Consider the following 21674-nt stretch of genomic DNA (forward strand, 5'->3'; position numbering starts at 1 on the left):
TCGGGATTGCTTTGTAACTCTGATATTTACAAATTATGTATTGTTCTGACTATGTACTAGACCTGTCCTTAAAATGTTCCATAGACTAACAATTTATATAAGCTTTTTTCTAGGCTCTTGTGGTGTTCATGTTTTAAACAAGATAAAAAGTCAGTTCATTACAGAACTATTGTTGAAAGTTATTTCAATAAAAAATGATAGCTATTAGCAATGTGACGATGCTGTGGCTTTCAAGAGGTTATTTTGTCCCTTTTTTTTGAAGAGGGGTTACATGGCAGAGGCACAGAGCTGGCTACTGAAGACCGCTTGAATAAACAGCTTGAGAGGCCTTTGGGTTTTTTAGAGTTAGAACAAAGAAAACAGCTTAGGTGCAGCCAGCTCTCGCCGACCAGGCATTTTTTTTTGTTTTTCTTAGATTTAGCTTTAAGCAGAGGCTATTGGAGGTCTCTAAAGTTTCAGTGAATGTGTCGTAGCTGCTACTCTGCCTGAATTTTATATTGATGTTTATTCCTGCTGGATCGGAGAACTTAACATGCAAGAATTTGTGTCTGAATTTTACTTTTTGCCAACAGTTTGTGTTTATGGGATGTTACAATATTGGAACAGTTAATTAGTAATAGTTACTGTATCGATTATTCTGTTAGGTTTCCAATGGAGTTGTTATTCCAAATTCCTCTTTCTTTGGCTGTATTTTAACTACAGTAATTGAATAAATTGTGTTTTGCTTAACGCCAAGTAGTTTGACCAGTCGCATTGCATTGGGAACAGACAATTTACACTTGCCTTTAAAATGAGAAAAAGTTAGGGTTTAGGCTACCTTCTTAAAATATTTTGACAAGATCTGGTCTGGTACATAACAAATTGGGGGCTCTTGTTGGGATCAAAATCTACAATTCCATGTTGGGTTTAGGATTATTGGACTCAAAGTCTGCAAGTGGTATTTGTTGGTGTTGAATTCATTTGAATTAAACAGGGTGTGCCTTGTGTAGTGATGACTCTTTCAGTCGCTAAGTTTTCTGGGAAGAAGTGAATTTGGAAGTTGTACAAAAATTCAGCAAGACAGAGCTGTTGGAATTGGCAAAGAAGCTGGTGTTGGGGTTGCTGGTGTCTGCAAGGAAAGGGGAGATCGCTGTGCAATTGAGCAGCATTTAAAATTACTGAAAATGCCATTGGTATTTTTAGAAATGGCTAAAATTCAATTGTAAATGAAGCAGCTTCAATTAGAGACAAAAGAAAGAGAAAAGCAAATGAAACAGTTTGAATTATGATAAAAGGGAGAGGAAGGCCCTAGCAGAGGAAAGAGAGAGAGTTTGAACTTCAGAAATTGGCACTTAGAGAGAGAGTCAACTTAAAGGGCAGAGGTGAAGGTAGAAGGTTGGCTTAGTGAGGAGAATTATGATGGACAGCAATCCCATCATAGTCAAAGGTCTGGTGGGAATCTGTTTAAATATGTCCAAGCTTTGCCTAAAATCAACAAGAAGGATGTAGAAACCTCTACCACTTCATTTGAGAAAGCAGCTAAAAAAGTGAAAGGGTTGGTGACCATGAGGGTATTGTTGATCCAAACAAATTTTGTAGGTAAAGCTAGCGAAGTATTTGCATCACTATCAGAGGTATCTGGGGAGTGTGAGAAGGTGAAAAATGCCATCTTTATATGAACTATTGCCACAAGCCTACAGACAATGCTTCAGGAATTTAAGGGGGGACTCTAGTCAAACATACATTTGCATTTGAAAGGATCAAAATAACTAATTTTTATAGATGGATAAGGGCATTGAAAGTAGATGAAACATACAATGCGCTTAAAGAGACGATTACTTTGGAGGAGTTCAAAGATTCACTTTTGAAGAAGTGAGAACTTGCGTGGAAGAGCAGAGTTAAATCTACAAGATTCACAGCTGAAATGGCCAATTGATTATGAGTTGGTTCATAAATCAATGTTTGGCTTCTGACATAATTTCGACCTATGACAGACAAAAATTGGAGTGGTAAGGGAAAAAGTTTACCACAGGGTAAAAAGGAAACTCATGAGGAGGAAAAAGAAGTTTAAAAAAAATGCTCAGGTGTTATTACTGAAATGAAAAAGGCCACATGAAGTGACACTGTTGGTGGTTTAGAAAAAGCACTAAGAAGACAGATGTGGGAAAACAGAATGACCCAGTGAATTTTGTTGAAATGGTAAAGGAAAGCACGGTGGAAGCTAAAAAGCTGCACCAGAACGTACAACCTGGTCAGGGGTTGATTGAGAAGAAAGTGCCAAATCTGCTTAAACAATTTACTTGATGGCGATAAGATTTATACACATATGCCAAAAGGAGTGGTTAAAGAAATTACAATTCTAAGAGATACAGGAGCATGTTAGTCATTGATGGTAAGAGTTGAGGAGGTATGTAATTCAGAAGGACCATTACCAGAAAAGGTGGTAATATGTATAATGCATGATGAGACAAGAGGTGCTGTATTATGTAAAGTGAGGTTGGAGTGTTTGTTGAAAATTGGAGAAGTGATGGTAGGAGTACTGGAGGAACTCTCAGCTCTAGGAATACAATTTGTCCTTGGTAATGATACAGCTGGATCACAGGTGGGAGTGCTGCCTATTGTCATTGAAAACCCAGTGGAAAACCAGGCAACTGAGGTACTACAATATGTATATCCTGGGATGTTTCCTGGGGGTGTGATGACAAGGTCACAAAGTCACAGGTTGAAGCAGGAGGAGAAATCAAAGAAAAAAGAAATTAAAGTACAATTATCAAATTATGTGATCAAATAGTTGAGAAAAACAAAAACAGGTGGACGACAAAGTGGAGAGAGATAATGGGAACTACAGACGCTGGAGAATCCAAGATAACAAAGTGTGAAGCTGGATGACTCCCCCCGCCCATTCCTTAGACGACATGTCCATCATAGGCCTCCTGCAGTGCCACAATGATGCCACTGGAAGGTTGCAGGAACAGCAACTCACATTCCGCTTGGGAACCCTGCAGCCCAATGATATCAATGTGGACTTCACAAGCTTCAAAATCTCCCCCTCCCCCACTGCATCCCAAAACTAGCCCAGCTCGTCCCCTCCCCCCACCGCATCACAAAACCAGCCCAGTTCGTCCCCGCCTCCCTAACCTGTTCTTACTCTCACCTATCCCTTGCTCCCACCTCAAGCCGCACCTCCATTTCCCACGTACCAACCTCATCCCGCCTCCTTGACCTGTCTGTCCTCCCTGGACTGACCTATCTCTCTCTCTCTCTCTCTCTCTCTCTCTCTCTCTCTCTCTCTCTCTCTCTCTCTCTTCCCCCCCCCCCCCCCCAATACTCTCCTCTCCACCTATCTTCTTTTCTCTCCATCTTCGGTCCGCCTCCCCCTCTCTCCCTATTTATTTCAGAACCCCGTCTCCATCCCCTCTCTGATGAAGGGTCTAGGCCTGAAACGTCAGCTTTTGTGCTCCTGAGATGCTGCTTGGCCTGCTGTGTTCATCCAGCTTCATACTTTGTTATTGGAGGACAAAGTGGATGTTAGTTAAGAGAAATTAATTAGGTTACAACAGAAATGTGAAAAACTGAAGCAGTTGTATCAAAAAGCATGCGCAGAAGAAAAATATCCCAGAATGTTACTTTCTTTAAAATGATATCTTGATGAGGAAATGCAAGGCATCACATAGGCAGATGATAAATGAATTAAGTTTATCAAGTTGTATTAAAGAAAAGAAATGTTGCGGGTAGCACATGAATTACCAGTAGAAGGTCATTTGGGAGTAAGGAAAACTCAAGCCAAAATATAAAAACATTTTGACTGGCTTGGACTGTGTCAGATGTAGTTGTATTTTGCCAGACTTGTCACAAGTGTCAGGTAATTGGAAAACCTCAGGCGGTGATAAAATCAGCACCTTTAACACCCATTCCCCCATTTGGGGAATAATTTACAAGGGTCTTAATTGATTGTGTAGTACCCCTACCTGAAACAAAAAGTAGCAATCAGTATTTGTTGACCATAATGAATGTGTCCTCTAGATTTCCGAAGGCCATTCCATTATGCAGTTTCACCTCTGAAAGGATAGTAGAAAACTGACACAAATTTTTCACAAGATACAGACATTCAATCGGATCAAGGGTCAAATTTTATAAATCAAAATTATTCAGCAAAGTAATGGATACCTTAGGAATAAAATAAGTCTCACGTCTGTCGTTTGCAAGGTGTTAGAAAGGATTCTGAGGGATAAGATTTATGACCATCTGGAAGAGCATGGCTTGATCAAATACAGTCAACACGGCTTTGTGAGGGGTAGGTCATGCCTTACAAACCTTATCGAGTTTTTTGAGGATGTGACTAGAAAAGTTGATGAGGGTCGAGCTGTGGATGTGGTGTATATGGACTTTAGTAAGGCATTTGATAAGGTTCCCCATGGTAGGCTCATTCAGAAGGTCAGGAGGAATGGGATACAGGGGAACTTAGCTGCTTGGATACAGAATTGGCTGGCCAACAGAAGACAGCGAGTGGTAGTATAAGGAAAATATTCTGCCTGGAAGTCAGTGGTGAGTGGGGTTCCACAGGGCTCTGTCCTTGGGCCTCTACTGTTTGTAATTTTTATTAATGACTTGGATGAGGGGATTGAAGGATGGGTCAGCAAGTTTGCAGACGACACAAAGGTCGGAGGTGTCGTTGACAGTGTAGAGGGCTGTTGTAGGCTGCAGCGGGACATTGACAGGATGCAGAGATGGGCTGAGAGGTGGCAGATGGAGTTCAACCTGGATAAATGCGAGGTGATGCATTTTGGAAGGTCGAATTTGAAAGCTGAGTACAGGATTAAGGATAGGATTTTTGGCAGCGTGGAGGAACAGAGGGATCTTGGTGTGCAGATACATAGATCCCTTAAAATGGCCACCCAAGTGGACAGGGTTGTTAAGAAAGCATATGGTGTTTTGGCTTTCATTAACAGGGGGATTGAGTTTAAGAGTCGTGAGATCTTGTTGCAGCTCTATAAAACTTTGGTTAGACCGCACTTGGAATACTGCGTCCAGTTCTGGTCGCCCTATTATAGGAAAGATGTGGATGCTTTGGAGAGGGTTCAGAGGAGGTTTACCAGGATGCTGCCTGGACTGGAGGGCTTATCTTATGAAGAGAGGTTGACTGAGCTCGGTCTCTTTTCATTGGAGAAAAGGAGGAGGAGAGGGGACCTAATTGAGGTATACAAGATAATGAGAGGCATAGATAGAGTTGATGGCCAGAGACTATTTCCCAGGGCAGAAATGGCTAGCACGAGGGGTCATAGTTTTAAGCTGGTTGGTGGAAAGTATAGAGGGGATGTCAGAGGCAGGTTCTTTACGCAGAGGGTTGTGAGAGCATGGAATGCGTTGCCAGCAGCAGTTGTGGAAGCAAGGTCATTGGGGTCATTTAAGAGACTGCTGGACATGTATATGGTCACAGAAATTTGAGGGTGCATACATGAGGATCAATGGTCGGCACAACATTGTGGGCTGAAGGGCCTGTTCTGTGCTGTACTGTTCTATGTTCTATGTTCTAAAACAATTTGGATCCACTGTGCATTATCACAGGGAGCATTTGAATGGTGGCGTTAAACTTTAAAGACCATGATGAGGGCTTAGAGTCATGACTGTCCAGAGGATTAGGATAATCGTGGGGATGGACCAAATTCAGTCCATTTGATGTAGTTTTTGGGCATGAGGTGAGAGAACCAAATGGGTTTTTCCCCAACGATCAACAGTTAATTCATAGTTACCACTAGACTCTTAATACCAGACTTTTTTTTTGTTATTGAATTTAAATTCCACAATCTGATGTGGTGGGATTTGAACTTGGGTCCACAGAACATTACCTGGGTCTCTGGGTTAACGGTCAAGTGATAATACCACTCGGCTATCACATCCCTTTTTGGTCTTATGATCAAATAATGATGTAGACCATCATGTGCCAGTGCTTTGATCACAGATCTTTTTGGTAGAACAGCGTGTTGGTGATAACCAGCTGGCATTCTGCACGTATAGTTAGACAAATCCCATTGGAGTTGGAATTCTCAACTCTTTCCTTTCCAGTGGGTCCTTTCTAACCCTGGCATTGAAGTCCTCAAGAATGGTAATTTTATCTTCTTTCGGGATGTTGGCAAGCATGGTATCCAGGGTGGACTAAAAGCTTGATGACTTTGCTCTTGATTGCGAATCCAATTCCGTGCACCCCGGGTTGATCATCATCACCACCTTTTTCCCTCAGCTGCCCTGTTTTGCTGTTCGGGCCTCCAGCAGGGATACAATCTCAAAGTTGAAGTACCTGAGTTCATAGTCAGCGAGGGCAGTTCTTCCTTCTGGATGATTATTTTGCTCATTATCCATTAAGGTTTGAATATTCCAGTTACCAAAATTTAGTTTGGTTTTGGTTTTCAGACCACAGATACATGAGCCTGCTAGATGCGGTTCTCCAGCCAGGTTGATGATGGAACAAACTGTTTTCAGGGCACCTTTCCTAGTCCCTTCCCTACACGTGCTGACTAGAAAAGATCCTAAAAAGTCTGCTCAGTCATGAAGAAAACTACTAAAACATTTTCCTGTTCCAATTTCAAGAATGAAACAGCTGAGTGAGCTCCATTGCCTATGTAGTGGTCCAAAGCTAGGCATTCCAGATCTCATCATCCTGTCCCTGTCACCTCTCTCTGATCAGTGCAGGGCTTGTATGGTGTGTGTCTGATGGGAGTTGAATTCTTTTTGTGTGAAGTATCTTTTTAAGTATCACAATGCTGTTGCAACTCAGCAGATACACGGTCGTTGACAGAAAAGATAGTTCTAGTGACAAGGAAACTTCGATGACTGGGCATCTCCCATCTGCCGGAACCTTCATCCGCATCACGACCATTAATATCATATGAATATCTTCCACCTGGAACGTCATTGAGGACTTGTTTTGGATTGCGTTTTGCCTGGTTTTTCCCATCCAACCTTGCCATCATGAGTAGCCCTTCCAGGAGTTGAGAACTCCTGATGGCTTCACTCTCGGGATCAATGGAACACCCAAGTTGTCTCCCATAACAAAGTGACAATCCGTGGAAAGGAACTTTCCCTAATAGTAAGCATAGTACAACATTTTGTCATTTCTTTTCAGTATGGGATTATCACATGTTGGAAACTTTCAAGTAGTTTTAAGACATTGTTTTTTTTAGAACAACAAAAAAACCAAGGGGGAAAGGAATTCCATTTGCTTCTGCGAATAAACAGAGTCCTTCAAGAACAACAAGTGTACAGTCAATGCATGATCACTTCACTCAAATCACATCCATGAGAGATGGGTGTCATTTAAGTTCTGTCTGACCATTTGCATCCAGTACTGCACTGTTCTATCTTGGCAAGGATGATGTTCCTCCTGCTCAACATCCTAATCTTTGTCCATGGATGACTATTGTTGCTATTCTAGTTCTTCAGTTTCCATCACATAAGCTGCTTGCCTGCTCCAGTAGTGCAGAATCCAACTGGCAAAAATTATGTGGCACATCCTTGTCTGAACTGTGCTGCAATTCCACTGCCCCCACCCCCGCTGCCACCATCACCGCCACCACCCAAACTATTCTTTAGGTAGCCTAGCATCTACTCCGTGATGATCCCTGGCCAAAGAATGGGCTCCACTGCATCTATGCTCACCTTCAGCTGGGGGGCAGTTTGTAACAGAGCCAGCAGCCAGTAATCATCCTGTAAGTTATCCAGCCCTTGAAATGAAGCAGGTACATGAGTGTTCTCAAGGATATCAGTATCATGTTAGCTTTTAAGGTACCTGGCACCAAATTCTAAGATATGGTACCGATGATCACAGATAACTTCGATTGATGGAATAATGAACTAGTTTTTGCAATGGTTTTTACTGTTTCAGAAACCACTGTTGCAAATGCAAGTAATTTAGTAACTGCTAACTTAAATCATCGAGCAGCATTAAGTTGTGAAATTTTTTTTATCACTTAAGTTTTTATTTCTCTGAATAACACTCAGTGAATTCTAACCTGGAATGCCCTTTTCTGCAGTTTCATTTTTAGTTGTGCAGAATGTTTTGCAGTACACAATGGGTTAGAAAAGGCAAAAACTCAAATTATAATTGGCCAGCTGCACAGTCTTAGTTTAAGTGGAAATAAATTGTTGGCTTGAGAGTGTTCTGTGCTGCTTCATCTTTAACTCAGCTGTTTGATTTCATACACTCTTGTCCTAATAAAAAAGGACACTTGAGAAGAATGGTGTAAAGCAGCTGAATTAGTCAATCTGCCAAATTGTGACAGTGTGGAGAATCACAGGACACTGTCTTATTTATAGAAGATTTTACTTGTTTTTGTCAGTCTTTTTTGCAAAATACATCATTTTTTGAAGAAAAGATGTATTATTGAATATATATATGTTCCTGTCATCAGAGTTTTCCAAAGCACTCCTGTGCTCATCAAGTAATGATTAAGGGTATCACTATGTTATGTAAGCAACACATTTTGACACAGCAGTGTGATAAGTGAAAGTATTGGTTCAGAGTGCAGATATGACCAAGACTAAGACAAGACAGTATTATATGACAATAAACACATTGTCAGACACAAAATTTTGACAGCTGGTGAAGCTAAAAAGCAAACATTTGGTTTTGATTTCAGCTCAAAGAAATAGTACTCTTGGCATTTTATTGATGCAGATCTAATGCAACCTTAATTAATGTTCTAACTGAGCTCATAACACAATGTGCTGAATGACATTGAGCATATGATGTAAAAGCAGAAAATAGTGAAAATACTACGTGGGTTAGGTAACAACTCTGTGGAGAAAGGAACAGAGTTGATTTTCCAGATTGAACTTGTACCAGAAGTAGGAAAGGTTAGAAATGTCACAAGGACATGACAGACCAAATGGCCAAATGGCTGTTATCATTCTAAAACGACTCTATTACATGGAAAAAGAGACCAAGAAAATCCTATCTGTGAGGAGAACTTATTCAAAGAGATTCTTGAAAGAACAGCAGCAGTGTACAAAGTATTAATACAAAAGAAAAATACTACCAGTGAAGCCTACATTTGATACTATTGCTTCAACATGCCAATCCACAAGTATGGTACATAACTCCTGGCATGAGATGATGTCACTATATGCAAGGCAGTTTGTTGAAGCTGAGTTTGTGTGTTTTTACCTTATGTGTATTTTACCTTGCAAAATAGAGTATCTTAGATTGGCAGAGCATGCATTAAACTCCAATTTAATTTCAACTAACTGGAAAAAAAAACTGACTGCTCCGTTATTGCAAATAATTCATTGTGAAAATCTGGCCATAGTTAGAGCTTGATAAGCATGTTCCACATAAGCCTGTTTGTAAGTTACCTTCCCTGATCCAATAATACAAGGCGAACATTGCTTACCTCACAGAATACTATTGGGACAGGATTAACAACTGTACAGTAATGTTAATTCACAGGGTTAGAGAGTTAAGGAATTAAGGGGCTTTTTGTAAGCAAGTATTCCTTATTTTTCCACCTGAATTTTAGTTGTGAAATTTACTGTTTCCAATATGAGTTAGTTTTGAAATCCCCCATGTTTTGTAGTTTGGAATTTCTAAAAACTAATTATATCTAGCACAGTTTTCTTTTAGAGTTTATTGTCCGTGATCCAACAGATTTCTTATCAATGGCAGTTTGTAAAACTTAGTTTTGCGTGGTGAAGCAACCTGCCCCATGACTAGCTAATTGGTCAAAGAGGGATAAAAGAATTAAAGCTATCTGCAGAGACCTGGTGTAAGGAAGCTTGGCTTTACATAAACAATGGTCAGGAATAAAAACAGAAGTTGCTGGAAAAGCTTAGAAGGTCTGGCAGCACCCGTAAAGAGAAGTCAGAGTTAATGTTTCAGGTCCAGTGACCCTCCGTCAAAATAGTCTGGAATAACTTACACTGGTCATTTTGCTCAAATACAGATACATTCCCGAACTTTAAGCTAAATGAAGGTGCTTTTAAAAACAAATCTAACTAAATTACTTTGAGTTGTGAAATAAGTTCGGAGGTAAGGATTTTGAGGTGAACTGTACAAATAGGCTTAAGAAATCCAGAGAGAGAGAATTGTGAGATATAGCAGGAAGGTAGATGGATTGGCAAAAAGATAGCTTGTTAAAACTGTTTTAATTTTCTACAAATTTGAAATATTCTTACAATTTTGTTAATTGGAAGTACAAAGAAACATTACATGAACTTGACTTCAGTGTTGTTACCTAATTCCATACATATTATCCCAGAATTATCAAGTTCAGATTTCGTAAAAGAAAATAATATGTTATGCACTATTGGTCTTTTTTTAAATTCCCCAATGTTCCAACAACATAAATGTTAGGTTCCAGTATGCTATCCGCAAAGTTAGCTAATTTAACTAATGTGATCGGAGTGCTATAACTTGCGTCAGCACCGAGGGATGCAAGGAAAGTAAACCAAGCTGTATTCCCTTGTCTCAGTACTGTTCAGCAGCCCTGCTGGAAAATCCATTGTGGACATCAAGTAAGCAAAGGATAAATTTTAGCTGTAATACTTTTCACCATTTCTAGCAATAAACAAAGAGAATTTGCATTGATAGGACATGTTTTGGGAGCTCAGGACATTGCAAAATGCATCACAGTTATCAGGTATTTCTGAAATGTAGATGCCACATTACAATAAATATGGAGATTTAATGACCAGATGATCAGTTTTAGTGATTTTGTTTTGTTTGAGAAATAAATGTTCACTGGGAAAACAGGAGAACTCCATCACACTTGTTTGAATTGTGCTATTTGATTCTTTACAACCACCTTAGACACCATTGATATAACATCTCATCAGACAATGTCAACCCAGATTGTATATTTAGGGCTTGAACTCCAAATGTTCGAATTGAAAGATAACACATGAAAGAATGGCCATTTGGTCCCAGGAATAAAAAACAACTGACATATGTCAGTATCTTAACAAAATAACTGAGCACATTAAGGAGACACACTGTATGTGAATTGTTAATTAATTTGTGTGATTTGAATCTGCATTTATTGTCCAAAGTTACGAGCAATGGTCGGGGTTTGTCCTGTTGTCTTATAAAAGTGGATTTCTTTTTTTAAACCTTTATAACATGCTGCGTATTTAATCTCTTTTTACGCAGGATGTAGTTATCTACTGTTTGGAGAACGCCATTTGTGATGTCAATCACCGGGATAATGCTGGGTATACAGCATTGCATGAATCTTGTGCACGTGGCTGGCTTGATATCGTCACACGACTCCTGGAGCATGGAGGAGATGTAAATTGTAGTGCACAGGATGGCACAAGGTTAGAATGCTATATGTAATTATAGTGTTGTGAATGTTGTACGTTCTGCAGTGCTGACATAACATTGGAGAAGGGAAGTCTTGCCCAGAATTCACTAAAAGCAATTACAGTGCAAGTAAAGCATATTTAGAGGTGGGGTAACCCTCAGTGGTGCTTCCTGAAAATCTGTCTGTTCATTTTGGATCTGCATTAGATAATGTCGTTAAATATATTGATGTTGGTCACACCATTAAGCAATCCTCATGTCAAGAGCTTTGCTATACTGCGTAATATCTAATCATGTAAATGTGTAACACAGCATGGAGCAATTATATTCCTTTATGCTATGATGAACTGATGCCATCATTCACGTGAACTGAAAACACTAAATTAAATTGGGCCAATTGTACCTTGCTTCAGCAGCAATGATCCATGCAAGTCTTTGTTCGCCCCCTTCATTCTGGATATTCAAGGATTGGCCAACAAGGCTACCGATTTTTAACTTATGTTCCCACCTCGGTCTTATTAACAAGTAATCACGCAACCTTGATGCAACATAAGAGGAGTTTTAACCTGTCAAGGTAGTTTGGTGTTTGTGCATGTAGCAGGCCCAGTCAGCTGAACTGATGGCATTTGAAGAAACCAGCAGGAACTGTCTAAATTCCATCTTTAACTTGCACAATGGCATAGGTAGGTCTGCCATTTAAATATGTTAAATGCTGTCTATGTGGAATTTTAACCCCAGACTGACTGCAACTCTAGATCTCCTGGACTTTCTGAAACTCATCTAGTAAAACAAAGCAAAATGACTGTGTGAATTATCAGAACTAATCAATCAATAGACAGCAAAGGCTTTTCACTCTGAAGTCTAACAACTGCCTATGTGAATGGGCTCACAGGGCATGTTCTGAGTGTGTGCCTTCACTATGGAGGTGATATCCAATTTTTTTAAGGTTATTTCTGGAACCATGAAGTTTCTTGCCTTCGACTTCCACTTCCCAGCTGTTATCCATCACAACAGTATGGGACCAGCTTACACAACTCAACCAGGGACCAACAATGAGGAGTGAGAACAGCAGCAATAACACTAACAGGTGCAGGATCAGTATCTGCAAGAACCTCAGCAGCCTTCTCCTCAATCATTTGCAGTTCCTCGGAAGAGAGAAACCAAGCATAGATTTCCTAGTTGAAGAAGGCAAAATTAGCTTCCCAGACATTACTGAGCACAAGTGTTCAGCCAGGCTGTCACTTTCCCAGCAGGACATGCTGGATGCTTTCTGTTCAAAAATGAAGAAGTATTTTTGTGGTATTTTACTGTGTTCAGTAGTATTGTCCCATTGCTGATTTTTTAATTAATTATTAAATATTTTGAGCTAAAGTTGACATTACAACTTGATTTTAAATACAACTTATTTTTTTTTAGACCTATTCATGATGCTGTCGTGAATGATAACCTGGATGTTGTCCATGTTCTTCTGTCATATGGTGCAGATCCCACCCTTGCTACCTATTCAGGTCAGACAGTTCTGAAGATGGCTCATAGTGAGCCAATGAAACAGTTTCTTTTAGGTATGTACTCATTTAATATTTACATTTGTAATGTTTCAGTTTATTCAGAGCCAAAATATATTCTGGTGTTTTCAATATGCTCCTGTTATGTGACATTCAGCAAAACAAGAAGTTAGTATTGTAATTTGCCAATATAAAGCATTTTGAAACAATAAGCTAAGTAACAATAATCACAGCTAATTTATATTGTTTCCCCTACCTCAAGCATTTGAGCTCAAATGAGGACACACATACTGATGCTTGAATTAAGTGTTGAGAGAGGACTGCATTTTCTGAGGTGCTGTCTTTCACATGAGAAGTTAATCTAAAGCCCCAACTACCTCTTCAGTTGGATGTAAAATAGCACATGACAGCATTCAGAACAGATTAGCGAGCTGCTTATTCTAGCCATATTTGCTCCTCAAGTAAAGCCTGAAAAATAGGCCATTTTTTTTGTATAAAATCATGCTATGCACAAATCAGCTGCCAGTCTAACATTGACTGCACTTTGAAAGTACCTGATTGAAGCACTTTCTGATGTCTTGAGAATGTGAAAGGGGAAGTGAAACAGCATTTTTTTTCTTTTAGTCTGCAATGATTTTTATATAAACTATAATATTTAGTATATAGGCTCTTAGATCAAAGAAAATTCCGTTAATATAGATGTGGCACTTTTGTGAGTGGTTGACACCGTAAAATGTAGGAGCAGAAGTAGGCCATTCAGCTTATCAGGTCTGCTTCAGGATTTGTGGGATCGTAGCTGAACTGATAATTCCCAACTCCCCTTTCCTGCCTTTTCCTGAAAACACTTGTTTCTTTTAGTGATTAAAGATGTATCTCAGCTTTGAATATATTTAATGACTCAGCCTTGACAACGTTTTGCAATTAATAATTCCGCAGATTCACTGAGCAAAGAAACTCCCCCCCTCATCTCTAACTTTAATGTGCAACACTTTATTCTGAAATTGTGCCTTCTGCACCTAGACTCTCCCACAAGGGGAAGGAATCTTTCTTCATTTATCCTTTCAAGTTCCCTAAGATTCTTTAATGTTTCGATAAGGTTGCTTTCATTCTTCTAAATTCCGGTGAATGCAGGCTGAACCTACTCAACCTGTCCTTGCTTAGTGAACCTTCTCTAGACTGTCTCCAAAACCATTATACCTTCCTTGAGGTCCAAAACTATTCACAGTGTTCGAGCTGTGTGGTCTGACTAGTGCATTGTATAATTTTAGCAAAACGTCTCTACTTTTATATTCCATTCTCTTTGAAATAGGCACCAGTATTCCATATATTTTCCCCAATACCCACTGAACTTGGATGCTAAGTAATTGTGATTCATGCATGAGAATTCCCTGTTCCCTGTTCTGTAGCTTTCTGCAGACTTTCTCCATTTAAATCCTGTCCAGCTCCACTATTCTTTCTGGCAAAGTCACATTTTCCCACATTATGTTTCATCTACCAAATTTTTACCTACTTGCTTAACTTGTATCCATTTGTGGTCTTGTTGAGTCATCCTCACCACTTGCCTTCCCATTTTATTCCGATATCATCTGAAAACTTGGCTGTAAAACATTCACTTTCTTCAAATCTTTCATATATACTATAAATAATTGTCACCGCAGTATTTATCCCTTTTACTGATCTACTCATTACAGGTTACATCTCAAAATTGGCCTCTTCATCCCAATTCTCTGTCATAGGGTAATATAGCATGGAACCAGACCCTTTAGTCCAACTAATCCATGCCAAACGTGTTCCCAAACTAAATGTAGTCGCACTTACATTTGCTTGGCCCATATCCTCCAAGCTTTTCCTGAACTTATTCAAATGTCTTTTCAACATTATAACTGTACCTGCATCTACCATTTTCTGTGGCAGTTCATGCCACACATAAACCACTCTCTCGTAAAACAGTTGCTCCTCATGTACTTTTGAAATCTTTCTCATCTCACCATAAAATATGTCCCTAGTTTTGAACTCCCCCACCCGAAGGAAGAGACCCTTGTCATCCATAGAGTCATAGAGATATACAACATAGAAACAGACCCTTCAGACCAACTCGTTCAACCCAACCAAATGTCTTACATAAATCTAGTTCCATTCACCAGCATGTGGCTCATTTCCCTCTAAACCCTTCCTACTCATGTAACCATCCAGATGCTTTTTAAATGTAATCATACCAGCCTCCACCACTTACTCTGGCAGCTCATTCCATATATATGCACCACCCTCTGCTTGAAAAGGTTGGCCCTTATATATCTTTGCCCTCTCACCTTAAACCTAGGCATTCTAGTTTTGGACACCCTCATCCTGGGGAAAAGACCTTGCCTATTTACCCTATACGTGACGTTCATGATTTTAGAAACCTCTATAAGGTTACCCCTCAGCCTTTAACACTGCAGAGAAAATAACCCCAGCCTATTCAGCTGCTCTGTATAGATCAAACCTTGCAACACAGTCATAAATCTTTTCTGAACCTTTTTAGTTTCACCACATACTTCCTATAGGAGGGAGATGAGAATTGCATGCATTACTCCAAAAGAGGCTGAACCAAGGCCGTGTATGGCTGCAACATGATCTCACAACTCCTATTCTCAATGCATTGACCAATAAAGGTAAGCATACAAATCACCTTCTTTGCTATCCTGTCTACCTGCGACTCCACTTTTGAAGAACTGTGAACCTGCACTCTAAGGTTTTTTTGTTCATCCACTCTCCCTTGGACCTTACTATGAAGGCCAACCCTGATTTACCTTTCTAAAATGCAGCACCTTAAATTTATCTAAATTAAACTACATTTGCTACTCCTCTGACCCATCTGATCAAGATCCCAATAGGGTAACCTTCCTTACTGTCCACTATACCTCCAATTTTAGCGCCATCTGCAAACTTCTTCACCTTATTCACAGCCCTCATGATTTTATAAATCTCAATAACCTCACCTCTCAAACTCTCGATCTCTAGTGGAAAAGGGTCCCAGCCTTTACAGCCTATTTTTATATCTCAAGTCGTCAGTTCCCAACAACATCCTGGCAACTCTTTTTTTAACCCTCTCCAGTCTAACAACATCCTTCCTATAACAAGCGACCCACCTTCTGTTAGTTAGCCAATCCCCATCTATACTAATATAGTACCACTAAAACCTGGGCTCTTGTCTTATTAAGGAGTTTAATGTGTGATACCTTATCAGACACTTCCTGAAAATCCAAATATAATGCATATACTGCTTCACCTTTATCCGTCCTGCTTGTTAACTTCTCAAAGAATTCTGCTAAACTCGTAAGGTTAAGTACACTAAAGGGAAAATTAAAGCACTCTGTACTATTGGAGTGAGCCCCAGAAACAATACAGCATACTCAACATATGCACCAGATCTTTCTCAATTGACGGAAAAAATAATTCTAACAGATCATTTAGCTCAGACTGAATTTACAGTCCTGCTTTATTAAACAGGTCAGACAGCTTAAGAACAGAATATTGTGGTCTTAATTTCTTAATTTTTTTGTACCTTTGATGACTAAGAAGGGTTTAGAGGGATGTGGGCCAAGCGCTGGCAAATGGGACTATATCAGTTTCAGTCTGTTTCCATGCTGTATAACTTTGACTCTGTGACTCTGTTTCTGTCATTGGAAGCACTCAAGTAAAAGGGCTTTTATGGTTTTTTTACTTTGCTTTGAAAAATGAACTTTTACGGTCATGGTGAAATTAAAACTTAGCATTCTGTTCTTAAACCAGGTTTGTAATTTCAGTTTGCGCTAAATGGTCTGTTAGGACTATTTTTATATTTGGTAGAACTGTGTGAACTGGCCTTATCTGATAAGAAGATTCAGAGAAAGCTCCCTGTGTTTTTCCCATATTCAGATAGTTTCTAGTATAGAACTGTCAATCAAAACAACTCCAAACAAAAAGACAAATGTTTCTCCCTCCATGTTCATTTAAAGCAATTGCTGGATTTTACGGTCCTCAGCTGGCATGTTTTAAGGGGTGTCTTTACATGAGGTGCCTGGCCTGCTTCTGCACCCACTTCTGACCTGTCTCTAATACGATGGTGGGTGGAGAATGTGTCAGACAGCCACTTAGCCTGAGTGGTCAAATAATGATCTCTTGAAGGTCTTATTCCATCTCTGCTCTATGTACAGGAGGGGAACAAGTCAAGGTAGGCAACTGAGCAGGTTTCACAGACAGGAAATGGTAGATATTTCTTTTTGAGAATGGGATCTTCGCTTCCTATTGGAACCTCAAAGGCTTGATCCACCTTTAAATCTGCCCTTCAACCTCTCAAACCTGTGCCCATTTTCTAATCTGTCATTGTTGTAGTCTGCTATCTAGGCCTGTCCAAAATCCCATACTTACCTTATGAGCTCTGTCAGCCCTCTTCCTTGGGAACTGTCTGCAGCTCCAGCAGTAACGGCTGCTTAATCCTGGCACTACATGGACTGGAGAGCTGGTGGCCAATCAGATTGGACAACCTGTCACATGGGGATGGGTGGTTGTTAAAAATTCCAATCTGAAATAAGTAAGGTTGCTTCTTCATTGCTGTCATTTTTAGATTGAGTAACCCAAAAAATAAAACCCATAAAACAGATCCAAGCACAATATTGTTACAAGGCAAACAGTTTTCAGGTGGACAGGTTCGTGACTGAATTTTTAGTTGGTGGGAGAATATGCTGTTCTCTAAAAATCAATCCCATGTATCTGGTTTACACAGGCAGTATTGATGCTGATATAATTTGTGTCATTGCTGGAGCCTAAATGTTATTTGGGTCCTGTGAGAGGCCGCCATAGACCATTGGTTATCAAAGGAATTGTGAATGTAACTGAACACTACACTGTTGAATTGTCATAGAACAGCTTACTCTTGACATTATGCTAGCAAGAAGGTTATTACTGAAGATTCTAAAGATGGCTGGTGCTGGGATATCTCCAGTATTAACGCCTGAAGTCTATGTAGATTAGCCTCTTAGTCTCACAACTGTTCTCTCATTTTTTGTTTTAAGATCAGAACCATACCTAGTCACTTTGGTTTTACGGACGCTTTTAGGATTAAACGCTGCGCTAAATTTGAGTATAGAAGGTGACAGCTCATTTATGATCTGTGGTTCTTCTAAAATATTTAATATGTGGTGTCTAGCAGAAGATGCCTTTTTTCATGTGCTCTCTTTAATATTTAATATATACTACTGTTTGTGTGTATATAGGCACATAGAGTCATTCTGCTTCTTCAGTTCAAAATACATCATCTGGATACTTGCAATAATTCAATGCTACATTGGTACATTTGGTCTTAATTTTCTGGATTTGGACAATAATAGTTACATTGATTTGAATCTTTAATGTCTCAGTAAATAGTCAAACAATTTTATTTTCTCTTTGCCTCACCTCCTCCCTATGTCAGAGTGGACTTTTATGCCTAAAATTGAACTTCAGGCTCAATTTGAGTAAGTTACTGATGTCTCTTGTGCTTCCACAGACAGTTCATGCATTTCAGCATGAATTTTAGATTGTAAATAATTCCTGGGTGAAGGGTGATTAGGAAGGAATCTTTTCCCACTTCTCCAGGCACCACAGAATTGTATTAAGGTGCTTTTCAGACATCCTCGGGCACAGGATGTCAAGTTGATCTATGGTGTGCCTGTTTTATACTGATGATGAGAGACCCTATTTCAACAAAAGGCTGTCTACCCAAAGTATTAACCCAATTTTTCTTGTTCCAGCTACTGTTTTGGTTCCAATTTTTAGCATTTACAGTTTCCTTAACAGGTGACAGAATTCTCTTTGTTAAATTTTTGTGTATGTGGGCTTCATTGGCAAGGCCACCATTTGTTGCCCATTCTTAATTGCCCCTGAACTAAGTGGCTTGCAAGGTCATTTCGGAAGTTGTTTGCTAGTCTGTTACATTGCTGCAGTCATATGTAGAGCTGACAAGTTAAGGTTGTCAGATTTTCTTCATAAAGGATATTAGTGAACGAGATTGGTTTTAATGAATTGAATGAATAGATTCACAGTCACCCATAACAAGATTAGTTTTTGATTCCAGATGTTTGTACTAATTAAGTTCAAGTTCCACCAGCTGTCATAGTGGGATTTGAGGACATGAGCGCAAAGCAGTGGCCTGAGCCTCTGGTTTACTAGTCCGATGACATTACCTATATACTACCATCTTTCCCTTTTGGCAGGCACCAGTTTGAATAGTTAAGTTCCATTTATGGTTTTACGGTAACAGAACTATTGGCAATAGTAGCTCAAAACAAGAAATGTATGAAACTATAAAATTTAGCTCATGCTTTGTTTCTAACTTAAAAGTTAGTCTTAATGAATTTATACCAGCTTAGGAACTGAGCCACATAGATTTTCCAGTTTCTCAGATTTGATTCCTGGGACTGGATTTTGGGAACAATTAGATCATCATTTCTTGACAGTGCATTCCCAACACCTGATTAAATCCATATGTTCATGTTATTTCTACTCCTTTGGAGGGAAGTAGGTGAGAGTCAGGGCCACCTCATACAGATTCTAAGATGGGAACAGAGTCAGGTAGCTGCTGTGGATGGCAATTTAGAAAACCCATCTCTGTTGGCTGCTGTGAATTAATGCAGCCATCCTGATCAATTCCTGTCTTAAAAATAGCTCCTTGCCTTTGCACTCCCCAGTATTTAAAGGCATAAAAATATAAACACAATCTCCAACTTAAGATAAGCGAAACACCACTTTAAAAATGTTATACACTATAAATGTGTAACAAACAACAAAACAAGGCTTACATCTACTCCTTCTCTCCGTGCCCCCCCCCACCCCCCCATACACACACACAGACACAGACGCACACACACTTATACAATTTTAACCCATGCGAACATTTTGCATTTGGGCTAATGTATCCATATTCTATACCTCCTGCTTTAACATGCAGTCTTTACATTAAATGGTTGTATCCATCTGAATAGTTTTCTATTGTGATTTTTAACTTTTCAATGAAGGCTAATGGCTTTTGGTCAGAATAAATTAGTGTTTCCAAGCTTCCACTTCGGATATAGACTTCAAAGTGCTGAAGAGCAAACAACAATTCTAACATCTCTTTTTCTGTGGTAGTGTACAAGTTTTGATAACTAGTTTAATTTCTTAGAGAAGTTCACTGCTTGCTTCTCTTTTCCTGACTCATTATCCTGTGACAAGATAGCACTAAGCACCCAACACTCATTTATTAAGAATTTCTTCAGCTTCCTAATGCTTGCTGTTCTGCTGACCTTACTACATTTGCTCATTTTCTTTTAACAAATTTTTCACAGTACAGTTATTGTACTGAAATTGCATGCAAATTTCTGATAAAATTCACACCTTCCTAAAAACCCCATGATTTCTGATGTGGTTTTATGAACAGAGAATTATATTAAAACTTTCATTTTTCACCGTACCTGGCAATAGCTGTCCTTATCCAATCACATGTCCCAAAATCATCACTGTTGTTTTCACAAATTCACTTTTTGTTTATCATTAAACTGGCCATATGTAATTGCTTAAACAGGCCTTTGACATGTCTTACATACTGTTCTAAAGTTTTACTATAAACATCATCTAAACACATAAACATGCTATGAACTCTAGCTATGACTTGATTCACAAGCCTCTGGAATGTAGCTGGGATGTTCATTAATCAAAATGGCATATCCTGATGTTGGTGCAATCCATTTGGCAGAAATTCTTTAGCTCTTGATCTTATTGGCACTTAACAGCACCCCTTCTGAATACCTCTCTCAGGTTGTAGTTCCTCATTTCTTTCTGTCAGTGCAATCTTCCAGTCATGGAATTGAGTACAAATCTGCTTTCATGACCATATTCACTTTTGTACAATCTAATCAAAGCCTAGTTGATACATCCAGTTAAGGAACCAATGATTGGTGAACTCCAGCTTTTTTGACTAGGTTTGCCTAAATGGTTCTGTAGCATTTTCTGAATTTCTGTTTCTACTTGAGTTTGTTTTTCTGGGTTGAACAGATTAGAATGTTGTTTTATCAGTCCTAACTCTCCTAAGTGTCAAGCTAATGTAGCACATTTCACATGTACTTCTACCAATTATTTCACACATTCTTAGTAGTTTTACAAGATCCATGTCCTTTCTCTAAATATGAGTGTACAGTGTCAAACTGATCCAGTATTTCCATGTTAGCTAGTCGAATTGGACTGTAAAGTTCATTTTGATCGGCATCTGACATCTCTCCTACCTCATTATCTCCATCATATTCTGTTACTTATGCCACTTGATACAATTGGTTCTCCTTATCCACTTCCCTTCAATAATACCTTTACAGCATGTTTATTCAATATAACCAATTTCTCTTCCTACAATCAGGAGCATTTTTCTGAAAAATTACTTCACTAACACTTTTAGCTGCTTTATATGGACTACTGACTTCCAGTTTCAGAGGTTCGTCTTGTAATGGCACCAGTACCGATACTTTACCTCCCACCTGAAACACTCCAGTTGATGGAAGCTTATTTACCCATTCTTTCATTTTCACGTGTAACCTTTAAATGTTTTTCTACAACCTTACACACTCCTATGAGTATTTCTAGAAACATGGACACTCAATGTAATAGTGAAGACTCCTCTTTCTCATTCCAGAACTTCTCCTTAATGGGTTATAATAGGCCTCTAATCTCATGACCATAAAACTATTCAAGTGGACTGAATCCGGTAGATTCATTTGGAGAATCTCTGGTAGCAAATAATAAAAAGTCTAATTCTTTGTCCCAATCCTATGAGTAATCATGACAATATTCCTTAATCGTAGTTTTGAGAGTTTTATAATGTTCTCTAAAGTTTCCTGTGTTTGTGCTCGACTTCAGTTGTTTTATTCCCAAAC

At 39.1% G+C, this 21674-nt stretch overlaps 1 protein-coding gene across 4 annotated transcripts in view; it reads left to right on the plus strand.

Annotated features, from left to right (window-relative positions):
* bcorl1 (BCL6 corepressor-like 1) overlaps positions 1 to 21674 on the plus strand; it is a 231868-nt gene that overhangs the window by 192575 nt on the left and 17619 nt on the right. For all 4 annotated transcript variants that reach the window (XM_059651460.1, XM_048544497.2, XM_048544496.2 and 1 more), the window contains 2 exons: positions 11120 to 11286; positions 12689 to 12834. In XM_059651460.1, the coding sequence (XP_059507443.1) occupies positions 11120 to 11286; positions 12689 to 12834 (313 nt within the window). The remainder of the gene's footprint in view (positions 1 to 11119; positions 11287 to 12688; positions 12835 to 21674) is intronic.

Source organism: Stegostoma tigrinum, chromosome 15, assembly GCF_030684315.1.
Source record: "Stegostoma tigrinum isolate sSteTig4 chromosome 15, sSteTig4.hap1, whole genome shotgun sequence".
Lineage (NCBI taxonomy): Eukaryota > Metazoa > Chordata > Chondrichthyes > Orectolobiformes > Stegostomatidae > Stegostoma > Stegostoma tigrinum.